The 17,250-nt window shown below is 37.9% G+C and overlaps 1 protein-coding gene across 10 annotated transcripts in view; it reads left to right on the top strand.

The window, feature by feature from the left end:
- Positions 1-17,250, top strand: part of TEAD1 (TEA domain transcription factor 1) — a 281,398-nt gene that overhangs the window by 194,281 nt on the left and 69,867 nt on the right. For 6 of the 10 annotated variants that reach the window (XM_070762830.1, XM_070762877.1, XM_070762838.1 and 3 more), the window contains 3 exons: positions 9,601-9,665; positions 14,909-14,971; positions 15,061-15,123. In XM_070762830.1, the coding sequence (XP_070618931.1) occupies positions 9,601-9,665; positions 14,909-14,971; positions 15,061-15,123 (191 nt within the window). The remainder of the gene's footprint in view (positions 1-9,600; positions 9,666-14,908; positions 14,972-15,060; positions 15,124-17,250) is intronic. The other 4 variants (XM_070762844.1, XM_070762853.1, XM_070762862.1 and 1 more) reach the window with 2 other exon arrangements.

The following is a 17,250-nucleotide window of genomic DNA, read 5'->3' as shown; positions in this document are numbered from 1 at the left end:
CCCAAGGTGCCATGAATGAGACAATCAGCCGCACATCCCTGCCTAGTTCAACCCACCACCACTTCCTGCGAACTTCCTGGGAGATGGCCAAGGCGAGGGGTGGACAGGAGTGTGGCAAGACTCCTGGAAAGACTCAGAGACCACCTGGCACGCTCATCTGCTGCTCTCAAAGCAGCAGAACTTCTCCCATCAAGGCATACGCCAGAGGGAGAAAGTAGCACTGCCTGGAGAGCTGGCAAAAAAATTTTTGGGGGGGGTGTTAAGTGAGTTTTACCACATTTTACAAGTTGGCCACACCCACCCTGGTCACCTGACCATCCAGCCATGTCCACCTGAAGGGATTGGGGTGTACTGAGGATGAATTTGTAGCACCAGGGAACGGTTGCCTGGAAAAGTTGGAGAACCACTGCTTTAAATTCCTCTATTCCTCAAAATCAACTGAGAGAAAAACAATGAACAATAAGACAAATTCAGTGTATTATGTCTAATCTGAAGTAGTTGATGCAATTGGTAAAGTTCACATCCAAATTATTTTTTATTTTATGTAATAGGTGCGGCATGGTAGATGTAGCATTCAGCTTCTAATTCCAGTTTGTGAAAGTATTATTAATTTATGCTCCGCAAATATTTGTTTCATCTGATTCTCGGTGATTCTACTGTTTTCCATTAAAAACTAAGATGTTAGTTCTCAACATTTTAGATAAATAGACATGCCTGAGAATCGGCTAATATGGTATGCAAAGTAGGGCAGTATGTTCTCGACAAGCATTTCACATTTTCTTTGGATGAAACCATTACGAGATAATGAAGCTATGGTGTTTAAGAATTTTGAACTTTGAAACTTCATTAACTTCAGGTTGCGTGCCAGTTGCAGCTGTCCTGGATCAGGAGTCTTTACACTCAGTCATTCAAGCCATAGTCATCTCACGCTCAATGTGAGGTTTCTCTTGACTATTTGGGGGCTACAGCTAGTATAGCGTACAATAGACACGGGTACTTCTTGGGGTCTCAAGTATGGCCCAGGTAATACCAGTGTGCTGCAAGCTGTACTGCCTGCCATTTTGCTTTTATGTGCAACTCAAGGTGTTGGTAACCCTTCATGCCATGGGTCTACAGTTCTTAATAAAGCTGTTTCTCTGAAAATTTAACACAATGTGTATAACCCTTTTTTAGTTGCTGTTTCAGAGTTCTCTATATACAAGTGAAAGAAATGTCTTTACTTCATCCTTCTTTAATCTGAAGCCATTATAAGTATTGAACCATCATGCCAAGACCTATTAGTGTCAGATTTCCAAGTGGGAATCAAATGTATCTCTGCTCAATTTCTTCCTATCTCTTACATTGCATTTATCACCATCCTCCAGTCAGCCATATTTATCCCATTTTCCTTATTTAAGTAGTTGAACAAAGATCAAAGTTATCTTGTTATCCACGGTAATGTTTCTGATTTTTTTAATGTCCTTTTTAAAAAAATAATATTGTCACTCACAATTCTCCAAATCCTTTGAATAGAGCAAAAATACCCAAATGTCTTAATTCTAAAGGGGTGGTCAAACACGCAGCCTTTGGGCCGAACATGGCCTGCATGGGCAAAAATGATACCAATACATCATGGCACGCAATACGATTGGGGTTGACAGCCCTGTTCTAAACATATATTTCATATATATCTATTTGCCTAAGCAATATTTTTGGCAGAACAGGATATTCTCTTTTAAGCTTTTGTTTTTAGAGAAAGCAAAGTCAGAGTTTGGGAACATAAACATCCTTCACTGGTGACATACCTTCCACTTCAAGCCTCAGGCTAAAAACTAAGAAAATGTGAGTTCTAGTCCACCTTAGGCACAAAGGGAACTCAGCACCTTGGGACAGCTACTCCCCCTCAACCCTACAAAGGTGGCAATGCAGGGACTGGTACAGGCAGTCTGAAAATAGGACACAATTGGGGGAAAAAAGGTTATATAAATATTTTCATGTCAAAATGTTTTTTTTTAAACATAATTTCTGTAATGTTGTCTTTGTGCAGAATGATGTGCTAATTGTAATTCTTAATTACAGAGTTAATCCAAAAGAATATACTGTATTTTTTGGAGTATAAGATGCACATTTTTTCTCCCTAAAAGAGGCTAAAAAATTGGCTGCGTCTTTTACTCTGAATGTAGCTTTTTTCAAAGCTTATTTATCAGCCCTAACTGATAAAAACAATCTTCCCAGCTGTTACCTTGCAGGCTCTTTCATTGTTTCTCTCTGCGAAGAATGTTTTCCAAGCCCTAAGTCAGTGACAGCGAATCTATGGCATGGGTGCCACAGGTGGCACATGGAGCCATATCTGCTGGCACGTGAGCAGTTGCCCTAGCTCAGCTCCAACTTGCATGTGTGTGCTGGCCAGCTGATTTTTGGCTCTCACAGAAGCTCTAGAAGGACTTTTTTGGCTTCCAGAGAGCCTCCAGGGAGATGGGGCGTTTTTACCCATCCTTGGCTCCAGGAAAGCTGTTGGAGCCTGGGGAGGGTGAAACATGAGCCTCCTGGACCCACCAGAAGTTGGGAAACAGGCCATTTCCAGCCTCTGGGGAGCAGGGGAAGCTGTTTTCGCCCTCCCGAGGCATTGAATTATGGGTGTGGGCACTCGCACATGCGTGATAGCATGCTCCCACACTCTTTCGGCACCTGAGGAAGAAAACGTTCGCCATCACTGCCCTAAGTCTTTGCAGGTTTTTTCATTGCTCTACTTGCTTCAAATATTTCTTTTCACCCTCACAAGGTGCTAACAATGTTCCCCAGCTCTTAGTGGCTAGCAAACTCTTTCATTCTTGCTCTATGCAAAAAATGTTTTTTAAGCTCTAATCTGGGGATAAAATAATGTGTTGAAGCTGACCAGACTAAGGACCAATGATGGCCTGCTACCAGAACGGTAAGGTGCTATGTTTCGGTAGTGATTTTCGGGATGCACACATCACCGTGTGGCCGTGCAAGATTTGGCTCAGTGCATGCTCAGCAAGTGAAATCTTGTGTGAAGACAGTTATGCGTCTTATTGAATGTATTCTTCAAGAAGATACTGAGTTCTAGACAGTGTGACAAATGGACTTATGTATGTACCAGTGATGGGTTCTAAATAATTTTGCCACTAGTTCGTGTGCATGCACAATGCTTCTGGGCATATGCAGAAGTGTCCCAGGCAAGTGGGCAGAGCCTCCCACCACTGGTGCTACCAGTTCTAAGAATCAGTTCAAATCAGGAGCAACCCACCACTGGTATGTATATATGGTACATATTTCACTTTTCTCAGGAGTAAAACACCTGTCTAATGTCACCATTTCAAGATACTAGGTTCATAGCATTTTCTTTATGCCATGGTGCAACTGAAATAAATTTGTTCATTTTCTTTATTATCATTTGTATGATAAGCACCTAATCCTTTTAATACCTAATTCTAAGAGATAATAAAATAGTTGAACAAACTTCCCAAATATTTGCTTTCCTGATGTGTTTAACTTCCATGCTTCATTTCCTGGTCAATGTCACTATGGGAATTGGAATCCAGCACATCTGGAGAGGAACAGAGTAGGCGAGAATGATATGGATAAAACTTTTTATAGCTAAAAACACTAGGGTAATCATAATTCCTCATAAAGAAAGGCCTCTGTTTTTTTCCTTGCTGTATAATTAAAACTGAAGCCACCTAATATGAAACCGTGTTTTGCTAATTTTTACCTATTTTGATGCAAATACTTATTTCAATCCCCTTAACTCATTCATCACGCATGACCAGGGGTCAGCAACCTTAGACACTCAAAGAGCTATTTTGAGCCACATTTATAATGAAGATAACACTGCATACATTGGGGTTTTTTACCTTTATGGTATGTATAAAAATACTATGGTGTGTTGCATTTATGAAATCAATGACCTGCTACGGAGGAAACACATTTTTATTTCTGCATGCAACAAAAACTTTTTGAACTCCAGAAAAAAAGATGGGTCGAAAAGCTCTAAATCACGTGCCGGCGAGTGTTACCCATTGGCTTTTGTGACATATATTTTGAGTGACAGGGAGCCGCAGCAGAGGGATGAAAGGGCCATATGTGGCTCCAAAGCTGCGGGTTACATAGCCTGTGCACGATAGAGTCTTTCAAGTCTATTGCATCCATTCTTAAGGCTTTTCTGTCCAAAATAGAGTTTTTTATTTATTTATTATTTATTTATTTATTATTTAGATTTGTATGCCGCCCCTCTCCGCAGGCTCGTAATTCTTGAAAGGAGAGAACTTGCTTAAAATAAGTTAATGTTCTGTGTAATTTTTTTTAATCAAAAGTAAAATAGAGCTCATTAAATGATTTATACTTTAGTAATTATAGTAGTTAAAATGGTAGCTGTGATCTTTCTAAAATGAAATATAGGCCATATACGCATGCGCGCGCGCACACACACACACACACATTGTCTAGGCACAGATGGGTGCCACATTGTTGTTTGTAGATTCTTAAAAATTTTGAGCATATATATGTATTTTTCTTGTGAGAAATCACAAGAAAATGTAGGTAGTATATGTTGGATGGATTTGATTAATTTAATTTTTTTTAAGATACTCTTACAAGTGTTGAAAATCTAAAACAGTGAATATAGAAGCTGAGATGCCCCTAAACCACAATTCTATATCTTCTTCCTAAGAGTGGAGAGATTAAATTTAAATATAGGTTTGCAGAAGTATAATTCAACACTCCCCTCCCAAAGCATAGCCTCAATGATTAGGATTAGGATTAATCATATCGAGCACTAGGCTGGATTGCAGTGAGAACAAAAAGTTTCTCAAATGATAAAATCATGATGAATGACATCGTTGGCCAAACACCATGAATTTGGAAATCAGTGAGTTCTAAATCTGTTCTGTAATAAATTCCTTTATTTATATTTGTTAAGCCATTTTGCCTTGAGAGGTAGAGCACAAAAAGTGACAAAGCCAAAGGATGGCTGGCACTCCTAAAAACTCTTCTATAAACATGGTTTTTATTCCGAATACTATTATACATATCATTTGCATCAGCTCATGGGGTGTCCTATTAAATAACCTTTCATGTAGTAACTAATAAATTTTCATGACTTAAGTGTACAGTATATAAAAACATTCTGGTTTAATATTTTAAAAACCCCACTATAGTTATTACTTGACAGGAAAAACACCATGGCATTTCATGCCTTTTTTAATGAGTGCTGTCAGAATGAAAATCCTGACCGTAATTTATTTAACATATATTTGACTGCCAGTAGTGGTAAAAGAATCCTGCTTCCTTCCAGTTCAACTAAGGAATGCAAATAAAAATTAAAATACAGCAACACCCCCTCCATCCCCCAAAGACCAAACAGTACGGCAGAAGGATATAGCTAATTTGACTGTGCAATAGTGACCCTCAATATTTCTCCAGGTATGCTAAATCTCTTGTAGCTGCTAAATCTGATTTGCAGTTGAATGAAGCATCAGCTGCGGCTGGACAAGCCCATTTGCCTTTTTAGGCTTAAAAGACAATTGATATGTTTTAGCACTTTTGGGATTATTGTGATTAAGAGGAAACCACTCAGAAGGATAGGGAAAAGGGTGTAAAGATACACATCCCACAGCTGGTAAGCAGCATGTGTTTGCTATGAGGGGAGGTCATGACTAGCTGATCCTGCTGGTTTTGGGGTTGATTGACAGATAAGAAAACTTGATATAATGAAGCAAAGGACTGCCTGCTTTGGTAGCTCAGGGAAACATTTACCATAATTCAGTAAACATGATAAAGGCTGTTTAAGGATGCTGTTCTGGCAATTAAAATTATAGCTGCACATTGTTTTTAAAGCCCGTAAAAGTCTTCTAATAAAGTGCAAAGGAAGAAAATGAAATGATCAATTAGTCCCTTATGGCTTCAAGGGAATGGTTTAGTGATTGCCTTCCTGGATAATGGAGGTATTTATTTAAAGGTAGAGCTATAGAACAAAATAAATGGGTCTATCAAAATTAATTTTCTCAAGCATTGAAAATTGTTTGGCTCCAGGAAATGCAGGGTTTTTTTGTTTTGTTTTGGGTTTTTTTTAAATACAGGAGAAAACCCTTCAGGAAAAAGCCTTTATAAAAAATAAATATAAATTAAACACCTGCTTCAGAAAACTGTTATTTTGTATCTGCTCTCTTTCTCTTATTGCTATTGTTGTTAGTTGAAACGGTAGTTTACAATATATGTAAACAACCATTTGCAAATGTGCATGAAATTTTTGAATACCAGTTCCTTTTTCTTCCTCCTTCGAGAGTGGGGTTGTACCTTTTTCAAAATGTGAGTTTAGCATACCGCACAGGAAAGAAGACAAGCTTGCCAAGTCCTGCTGAGCATTTTTTCAAGCCTGTGAAAAGAATGAATTATTCAACAGTAAGCATGCTTACAGCTGGCCATTTGGGAGCTTTGATGTGCGAATCAGGCGGTTGCATGAATGCCCTTATTGTCATGTTATGTGTACACAGTGTGTGAATTATTGAAAATAGTGAGGCCTGAGCCTCATCTGGTAGAGATTACAGTGCAGGCATGCTGGGTGAAGGTCTGTAATTGAAAATCCCCAGATGCTGTTTATTTGGCCCGTGTCACATGACCTTCTGCCGTAAGCTTGTCTGAACAAAACACAGCCTGTGCTGAGAAGGGCTGCCCAATCTCGCAGGCTTTTAGTCCCTGCTTTTCCGTAAGGCTAAGAAAGGGGACGACTTTCTAAACTCGCTGTAGGGACGACTTAACACCTGCCTATGCTGTACTATTTTTGTGAAGGCATAAAATAGATTTTGCTCGTGGCTTTTAAATAGCAAGTCTCGTAACTAGCAGAGGAAACTGTATGAACTGTTGTCGACCTGCCTACAGTGATTTCTTTTTTGCTAATTTGGATTTTAAATGCCTCCCTCCCTCATCATAGCAACTCAATATAGGCACACAAATGCTTGAAGGAGAGTATTTTCCACCCTTCTTCTCTGATGCTACACAGGTCAGCCCTCTTTGACTGAGATGCTGAAATTTTTGAATGCTGTACTCTTAATGTTCGTGATTATCATAAAATAGCTTTTCAAATGATGCTACCGAGAAGCATCTCACCAGTCCAAACTTTACTGGAACATGCACTGAAAATCAGGAAAACGACAGCTGGGGTTAGGATTTGAAGATAAAATTGTGTTGCTCTGCCATAGTCTGAAAGCATTTCAAAAGAATTCTGATGAAATCCATATTATTTAAAAATTTAAATTGCAAAGGAGAAAAGCTCCCTTGGAAGGGGAATAACAGTAGCGAGATTTAATTGAAAATAAGATTCAAAAATATCAACTTCACGAATAGAAAGAAACTGTGAAAAGAAAAACACTAATTGTGAACAAGATGCCCAAAATATATGTCCCCAAAGATGAATTGGAATCTTCTATAATGCTGGAACATATGAAAATAGAAATTCTTGTCTTTCATAATTTTTAGAAGAGGGCAGGGGTCCAGGGAGGAAACATTGGATTGGGCACAGCTGGAGAGATGGACTCTTTGTAGAGATAATTGCCTCTACAGCAGTGATTCCCAACCTTTTTCCCCAGGCCCATCTAAGCATCTCTAAAATCCTGATACATCCCCCCCCCACACATAATTCTTACTATTCAAAAAGCGAACTCCTATTCATGTGGATAAAGCCTTTAAAATCATTAACTTGGTTTAAACAAGGTTCCAATTGCCCCTATTAAAAATCAAATTGCCCCCCTGTGGCGCATGGGCCCACGTTGGAAACCAATGCTCTACAGGTAATGCTCAACTTATGATCAGGCCCAGAATCTCTGTTGATAAACAAGGCAGTTGTTAAATGGGTTGCTTCCAGTTGTATGGATTTTTCTGCCAGAGTTGTTCAGTGAATGACTGAAGTCATCAAGTGATGAATCCCATTTTCTCCCATTAGTTTTGCTTGTTGGAAGTGGGCTGGGAAGGCAGCAAATGGTGATCACATGACCCTGGGATGCAGCAACCATTGTAAAAACATGCTTGTTGCCCGGTGCCTGAATTTTGATATATGATCATGACAGTTATAAGTGTGACAGTTTTAAGTGTGAATACTGGTTGTTGCTCACTTCTTTAATTATTGTAATGGTCGCTAAATGAACGGCTGTAAGTCAAGGACTTCCTGTATATAATAAAACACCCTTCTGATATAAAGACAAAAAATTGAAATTAAACCAATGTTGTGGCCTGGGAATTTGCTGTTTGCCTCCTTGCTAACTTTATTTACTGTGGATAATTGAATTTGCAGTAAAATGTAAGTCTTGCAGTGACATTTACTGCTGCTAACCTTGATTGGAGTCAAGTGTTTTCAGAATTCTCTTATTGATATAATATCTAGCCCTTTGCAGTTAGTAGAATATATAACTTCTTTAGTGCTGAGGGACATCCTAGAAGATGTAGTCACAACCAAGCCATTTAATATTAATGTGATTTAATATTAATTGTAAGCTAACTTTAAATGTAGAGAGCCAGTTTGCTGTAGTGGTTAAGGCACAAGGTTAGAAACCAGAAAGCCCTGAGCTCTAGTCCCACATCAGACCCAAAGCCAGCTAGGTGACCTTGGGCCAGTCCACTTTCTTAAGCCTAGGAAGGAGGCAATGACTTACTAAAATCTTGTGTGTGTGTGTGTGAACTTGTAGAGAATGGTACAAGCAATTACCAGGCGCTTACGCTGACTCAAAGGCAAGAAAATAAATAGTGTTAGTGTTATGTACGTTTTGTATTTGTCAATAATTACATTGTTTAGTGACATAATTTTGCTCCACTTTGTAACAGCTTTCGTCAGATTTCCCCCCCCCCCCAGCTTTTTGTCTGACATTGTTCTCTCTTTTTAATACACGTAGTCTTCGGTTTCCAATGGCAATTGAAAAGTCGAAAAGTGATGTGTGATGTCATGTGACCATGCCTCTTAGCAACAGCAGTTCTGGTAAACCCAGTTGCCATGGTTAAACAAAGACCACACAAGTTGTTAAGTGAGGACCTCATGTGTTTGTGACTCCTCTGTTGACTTTGCTTGTGGGAAACTGGAAGGGAATGTAAAAATTTGTGATCTTGTGACTACTACTCACCCAATACTATAATCATGAACTGGGCACCCAGGGCTTGGATTGTAATCACATGACAGTGTCACATGGGCAATGCAACAGTCAGAACTCTGAGGACCAGTCATAACTATGACTCATTCAGTCCTATTGTAAGCATAAATGGTTGCTAAATGAGTGGTCATTAAACAAAAGCTACCTATATTTAGTTTAAAATTAAAATAATTTCCCATATGCCAGAACTGTTTTAGATTAAATGCAATTTCCGGACAAAACCAAATGATACCCAGGTAGTCGCTTATTGGATTCTCTCATCTACAAATAGCAAAAGAGTTTTAAAAATAGAAAAATGCCATTATGAAAAAAAAAATAAACAAATGTTTGCTCTCATATTTATTTTCAAAAATATCCCTGAATCATCTTTTCGTTGCATCTATTTTTAGTTACCGTATGTTGTGATGTGTATATTATTCATGATGAATTGTTACTTTTAGTTTTCATTGTAAATTCGTATTCATTTCAGGTAGGAATGAACTGATAGCCAGATACATCAAACTTAGGACGGGAAAGACACGGACCAGGAAACAGGTAAGACAATCCTGCAGGATAGAAGATTGCGTGCCAATGAATGAGTGAATGCATCAGATGCAGAATGGTGTTTACAATATCTTAGGCTTGCTTTGAAAAATAGTGCTGTTTGTACCACTCATGACTTCCGTATAAATTGCTTAGGCATCCAGGACACTTGCAGGATTAACACTCCTAGAGGCCTGTAAAACAGTCTGGAACTATTAATCTATTAATATCAGAACAAATACTTTGCTGAGTTAGCATGATGGATCTGTGTTTTCTTAAACTCCCAGCTTGTTCCCAGCTTATTGTTCACATCTCAAAAGAATTAGCACTTATAAAAACTTTCTGCAGAACCACATAACTTAGTTCTTCTTTTTGACACAGCACATTAGCTAGAACTTGTTTAAGACCTACATAAATATTTGGGCTTCAAACGAATGGATCAACTGACGGTAGTATTGAGAAACTTCAAGGGAAAGAATCATATTTAAAAAGTAAGCTACATGGATGGATTGGAATCATGAGTAGTTCACATGATATTCAAGAGAGAAAGAAAGGGAATGCTTCAAAATTAGCAAAGCTTCATAAATAACCAGTAAAATTCTTGCTTTCTTTGTTTTAAGTAGATTAAGCCAAATTCTTTGTGTGAAACATTTCAAATAGAAATAGCCGGAAAATGTTGTCCAAGGGAAAAATATGAAAACAAGAAAGTTTACCCCATGATTAGCAAGTAGCCAGTCAAATTTATTTATTTTATTTATTTACTTATTTATTCAATTTTTATGCCACCCTTCTCCTTAGACTCAGGGCGGCTTACAACATGTTAGCAATAGCACATTTTAACAGAGCCAGCCTATTGCCCCCACAATCCGGGTCCTCATTTTACCCACCTTGGAAAGATGGAAGGCTGAGTCAACCCTGAGCCGGTGATGAGATTTGAACCGCTGACCTACAGATCTACAGTCAGTTTCAGTGGCCTGCAGTACAGCACTCTACCTGCTGCACCACCCCGGTTCTATAATGGATCCATATAAAGGATTCTGTAAGATCTATTAAAGATCTTTATTGATATATTAAGCCTTTTTCTCCAGAAATAGAAATATGTTTAAGCAGATTTTGATGGAAGGACTGAGTAAACTGGTGACAGAATTGAAATATTAGTTAAAGTTAGAAAAAGTAAATTGAAGGTTTTCGTTTTTTAAAAATAATAATTTATGTCTGACTCTACAAGCTTACAATTAAAATCTATTTAACAATTGTAAAAAAAGAAAACATATTGAATAAAAAGAATAAAACTGATCAGAAGATGAATCCCATATCATAAAACAATCAAAACATGCCAAAATCCAAAGAAGCTCAACCACTATCCTTATCCCAGGTCTATGGAAACAACCAGGTTTTTAGCAATTTGCAAAAAAAAAAATTAGACAAGATTTTCATAAAGAAAATGATCTCTCGCTGACATAGACTAATAGAGCATTTATCTTCTTCATTTGAATGCCAAAGATGACCCACGTTACCAGTGACATCTAGAAGAAATCCTTTGGATGGATCCTGGATTCCAGATGAATTCAAAATCTGTGTAATCAGAATTTCAACTTGTCAAATGACAGAGTTGGAATGGAAATGTTAAGCTATTGAGTCCAACCTCCAACCTAGTATAGGAATCCACATTAGAGCATCCTGGACTGATGGCTGTCTAAACTCTCCTTGAATACATTCAGTGAAGAGGAGTCTACCATCTGTCTGGGTAATTGGATCATATGGAAGAAAATGCCCATACAATTCTATAGACAAAGGCCTTTTTGATGCAGATGACCTTGCTGCAGCATAAGTGCCTTCTCTGGCTATGCATATCCAGCCTTTGGAAGGGAGAAAGCTGGTGAGAATTTATTCCCATTGTTCATGTGATGAAAAAATGTCCTAATTATAACATTTGAATAGGAGACCTGTGATGTAGGAATTTTTCTTTTTAAAAAAATTATCTATTTTCTGGAATATTGCTATAGTATATGATCACTTCAAACAGGGCTGAAATGTTCCCAGTTCGGCATGCCTGTTGATCATCAGAGAGCCAGTTGCAAAGGCAGCGCAAGGCTCTGCCCACTACCCAGATGCCACCATTTGGGTTCTTTTACCCTCTGCGCATGCACAAAGCATTCTGTAGATGCGCAGAGGGTAAAATAACCCAAATGGCAGCATCTGAGTGGGTGGGTGGAGCCTCGTGCTGCCTTCACGACCAGCTTTCCGATGACCGACAGGCACTCCTAAACTGGGAGTATTTCACCCCTGACCTCAAGCCTATATAATTATCAAAGATATTCATTTTTTTATAATAAAGTAAATTCATGCAAAATAAATTGATGCAAAGTTAAGGTAGATAATAACATTGCAGGACAATTCTTCCTGTTCATTGTTCAACTGCTGGCAAATATTTCCTTACTCAACTAGTAACACACTCATCTGTGTGAGTGAGTGTAGGGTTTACTACCTGTTTACATGCTAATGCTTGTCCTGCCAGTTTCGGTGTGGGTGTAGTTTTCTTACTTTCTTCCTGGTGGTTCATTGATTAGAGTATTGTTTTTTGCCTAATTGTTTATCGAAAACAAGTAACAGACTGCTACAACCACATGGCTTTGCTAATAACACGCAAACCAGCTTAAAGTCCTCCAAAACTTCTTGAGCAAACCAAAAGTAGTCCAAGAAAAGATAACAGGAATTTTCTACAATATACAGCAGCCACTTTGTAGGTGGATCAGAACACATCCATGAATGTCAACTAGCTGTCAGAAGATATGATGAAAAATCATTAATCTTACACAAACAGTTTCAACTGGGAACCATAGTTTCAACTGGGAAACTTGAGTATTAGCGTTCTACACCAAACTAAAAAACATAAGGAATTCCTGGAAACTTATTATTCATAAAAATCAGCCATCAATAGACACATACAGTAGAACCTCTGGTCAAGACCATAAATTTGTTCCTTAACTTTGGTCACAAATTGATTTGGTTGTGACCTGAATCCAATTTTGGAAATTTGGCGCTTTGAAAAAAATGGTGTGGAAGATAAAATCAGCCATAGTTGGAGGAAATGTGAATTTTTTTGTTGGAGCCCGATTTGGTTGTGGTCAGAAGCGTTTGTGACTAGAAGTTCCACTGTACAAATAAACCACAATTATACACCATTCAATAGATACTAGGAAAGGAAAAAAATCTAGAACTCATCCCTTCCAGCAGCTTCCAGAAGTCAACATGCAAATAAACAGGGTCAGCACTAGACAACAATTAGGCAAAAAACAATATTCAAGGAACTACCTCCATCAACACTAGCAGAGTAAGCTATTATATATAAACAGATAACAAACTGCACTCAAACAAATGGTGTTACCTCTTTGGGTAATGAAATGTCTGCAAGCAAATAACCAAACTCCCAAAGCATCAAGGAATCGATGATTAAATTCTCATTTCAGATTTTACCTCCTGGTCCCACTAGGAGCAACAGTAGTATACATGGCCATCTGATAAATTTTCTCCCTATATGGGTCTTCTCCAGATATAAATTGAGACTTTTGTTTTAAGAAAGGAAGGTGAACTTGACCCTCCCTCTTTTTGCACACCAAACATAGGGGTGTTGTTTCATGTGCAAGATAATGAAAGAGCTGTGTGTCTTCTGTCTTTGGAATAAAATGGCATTGAACAATTACAGAGAAAATTAAATATGCAGAAATCCAGAATGTATATCTGGGTCGAACTGCAGAAAGCTTTACATGTATTGCTTATGGTGCCATAAAACTAATGCCAGTTCAGCCAAAACAGAAAAAGAGGGAAATGGCCTAATGTTACTGATTCATAGTCATCTGCATTAAATATTATTTTTTCTGGCATCTTTTTTGCATAGAGAGAAATTAAATTTCAGTCACTCTTAAAGCTGAACTCCAAATTACAATTAAAAGTAATCTCTAAAATTACTTTATGGCAGCATTTTAAATCCCATAAAATTCTTTTGGCTATTCAAAGATAATATTGCAAAAATATTTTATTTTATTTTATATTTTGCAGTATTTTTCACATGTTTCTCTGAAGGATTATAAGAAGGAATCCATTTGTTTTATTGACTTTAGTTCTAACATCCCGCTAACCATATGTAGAAAAACTAATGATGGCCTAATGTGATTCCTAGTTTAACAAATCAATAGCTTTGAAATGAAGTTCCAAATTATAATTTTTGACTACCAATCTCAATGGATGAACTCAGGTTGCAGTTATTTTTATCTTTCCAAAATGTACCTAAATTTTGTTTGGATATAAAATGTCAGTGGCTACAGTTTTTATCCCTTAGAACAGATTTCTGATCATGAATTTTGTGTCCACTGAATCAGAACTCTGTACATATTGAAAAGAAAATCATTGGTATGCAGACCAGCTAGATCAACTTATTTATTAAAAAGGCTCAAGAGGCTCAGGGTCTGTGGCCAACAAAATTGTTTTAATATTTATAAAATAAGAAAGAATAAAAATTAAGTAGACATTACTGGTAATTATTTTCATCCATTGCTTTTAGTTTTGAAAATGTATACAATAAAAAGAATACAAAACAAATCTAATATAAATAAAGTGTAGCTTAAAAAGAAATAAAACCTCAGTCATATATTAATTGCCACTGAGTTAATTTAATGATTATAAAATTTTACTTCAATTCATTCTCACCACAGGATCATTTTTAACACTACACTTTTGATTGTAGTAATGACAAAGCCCAACATAATCATAGCTTGCTTACAAATCTTGCTTACTAGTCTATGTGTGTCTGTGTGTGTGTGTCTAATATATATCTAGTAACTCCATATAATTACATTTTAATTTGTTTACTTTTGAAGAACATCTGCAAATTTGAATAGCATCAGATTACAGTTACATAGACTGTAGTCAAAACAATTTTCAGAAAAGAGCTCAAAATATAATAGTCTAAAAGTTTTTCTTCCTTTAAATCACTGCAGCGATGACCAGCATTGATAAAATGTTTCTGCTACGAAATATGGTGTATGGCTGGGAAATACGATTTCTTAATAGCAAAGCTTGCTGATAATGCAAAATACTTTTCCCCAAAGAAACTTTCTGGGTTTTTTTTTCTTTCTTTCCTTCTTTTTTCCAGGCATAAATTTGATTTCTTGTGTTCTTTTTTTTTATTATTTCTCTTCTCTCCCTTTCCCCTTTGTTCTCCCTTTTTTCCCCCCTTAAAATTCCAAACGATGTAGGTGTCTAGTCACATACAGGTCTTAGCCAGGAAGAAAGTTCGAGAAATTCAAGCTGCCATTAAGGTACGTTTGGCTTGCCCAGTTGTAGGGGGCTTTTCATCTCCATGGTTACAGGCTTTTCCTTTGTTTCCCTCCCTTCCCCTACCCTGCAGGTGTCTAGTCACATTCAGGTTCTTGCCAGAAGGAAATCTCGTGATTTTCATTCCAAGCTGAAGGTATGCGCTTTTCTGCTTTGGGGCTTGTGGTTGCTATGCGTTTCACTTCCTGTGTTCCCTGGTGATTGGAGGAATGCCTGGGGCTGTGATTCTTGTAACCCAGTTTCCTTGCATGTGGTAGCTGTTGACATTTCTTTGTGTTTAATCTCCTTCCCTCCCTCTGATTTCTGCAGTAGCATCTATATTAAACTATTTTAACACTTTGGAATGCGTATTCACTGTCTGCATGCCAACTTTATAGGGAAATGTGTCCTTGTTTCTTTTTGTTTTTTGTTTTCTTTTAAAATCTCATTAGTAGATAAGAGTTTGTAATATGGGTGGGTGAGTGGAGAGCAAAACACTGGTTAAATAAAGATCTTTGTGTGTGCTGAAGCACATATTGTAAAAGCTGAGATTTAAATCAGTATACTAGTTTCTCCCCTATTGTTTTTAAAGATACATTTTTCAGATGAGTTGCCTCCAGTGATGTTATCCTTATCTGCAAGGTCCAGAGTTTACCCTTGACAAATTGTTCTAGCCTTCACACTATTTTATATTGGCCAAATGAAATGGCCTCATTGGCTTCTTCTGTAGAAAAGTTAGGTGTGTGCTTAATCTGCACCTCCCTGAAGTTGTGGAAGTCTTTGTCAGATCTGATAAACATGGATTTTGCAGAGGAAATCCTGGATTCTCCTCTTATAGACTTGATCCATAGAGCACAAAACTGGCTTTTGAGTACACAGAATGAAGATTGGGCTGCACAATTTCAGCTGGGTAGTTTATTAAAGAGCATATATCCTGGAGAAGCTGTGCATCACTTCATTTAAAATTAACAAAAGAGGGATGATCTTTTTTCTCTCTTTCTAATTTCCCCAAGAGCAAACAAAAGCAGCAACCAATGCTTCATTTTCTTCATGTAAGTAACACAAATGTTGCATTGCAAGTTCCCAAATATTTTTTTTAGTGGAGAAGAAAAATGACAGATTAAGGGGAGAGGTTTTTTTCTTTCATTCTATCTTTTTTGAAATCATTCCTTTTAATAAAAAAAAGTCAAAACACCTGAACAATTCAACCAAAAGAAATACATTTCATCCTGTGTACCTGTCTTCTCAAATCTGATGTGGTCCAACTACAATACATTATAAGCAGCCAGGGGGTCCTCTTCACCAGCGCTACCAGTACACTCCCGGTGACCGGCATGGTCGCGCATGTGTCTGGCACAGTCACGCATATGTCAGGCGCATGTGTGCACATCGGCATGAGATTCGACATCTGCACATGTGCCAGAAGCCAAATCACATGTGAGGATGTGCGCACAAGCAAGATTTCAGTGATTTCCACTGATGTTTTCACCAATTTAAAAAATCTGTGAAAATTGCCGAAGTCTCACTCGTGCGTGCATCCTCTTGCGAGATTTGGCTTTCGGCGCATGTGCAGAAGCTGGATCTCATGCCGTCGTGCACTTGAACTAGAGCTGCGCACACAGCTCCATTTTCGTACTGGCTGCAACCCGCTACTGACTACAAATTATATAATCCTGGTCAGAATAGGAATTATGAGAATTGTAATCCAAAAACTACAATTTTGGGCAAGGCTTCATTGTCTGATATACTACAGCAAGTATCATCAGTGGCATTTGCCCCAGTCTTGGAACAGGAAAATGTCAACCACAGACTCAAGTTATAAGTGATCTGTTTGTCAGGAGCTTCTGGTTTGACTCTGCTGTGGGCAGCATGCTGGCAGGCTTGTATGGCTGTTGGTGGCTGGCTTTTGAGTTGCACTGGCTGACTGGTTGGGGTTGATGAATAGGTAATTCAACTTAAACATATTGCTTGTTAACCCAGGGCGCAAAGATGGAGAAGGCCGTGGCATTTCAGACTAAAACCATCCAATCTAAAAGAAGGCGTTTTAGCGCATGTTTGGAACATTAAAACAGTGCACTGACTTTTAAGGGCACAACCAAATTAATACTGGGCACCTGCAGCCTCCTATGTGGGCAAGAAATTCATGTGATTTGTTGTGTTATACCTAGCAAATTGCCTATTCCTAAAGTTTTGTATTTACACCGTCGTGGTTTTGTTTTATGGAGAAAACATGTTTTTTTCACTCACCACTTAAATTAGTAAAGTTTCCTTTTAGAAAATGTGC

This window comes from Erythrolamprus reginae, chromosome 1, assembly GCF_031021105.1.
Source record: "Erythrolamprus reginae isolate rEryReg1 chromosome 1, rEryReg1.hap1, whole genome shotgun sequence".
NCBI classification, from domain to species: Eukaryota; Metazoa; Chordata; class Lepidosauria; order Squamata; family Dipsadidae; genus Erythrolamprus; species Erythrolamprus reginae.
This window is presented reverse-complemented; position numbering and strand designations above follow the sequence as displayed.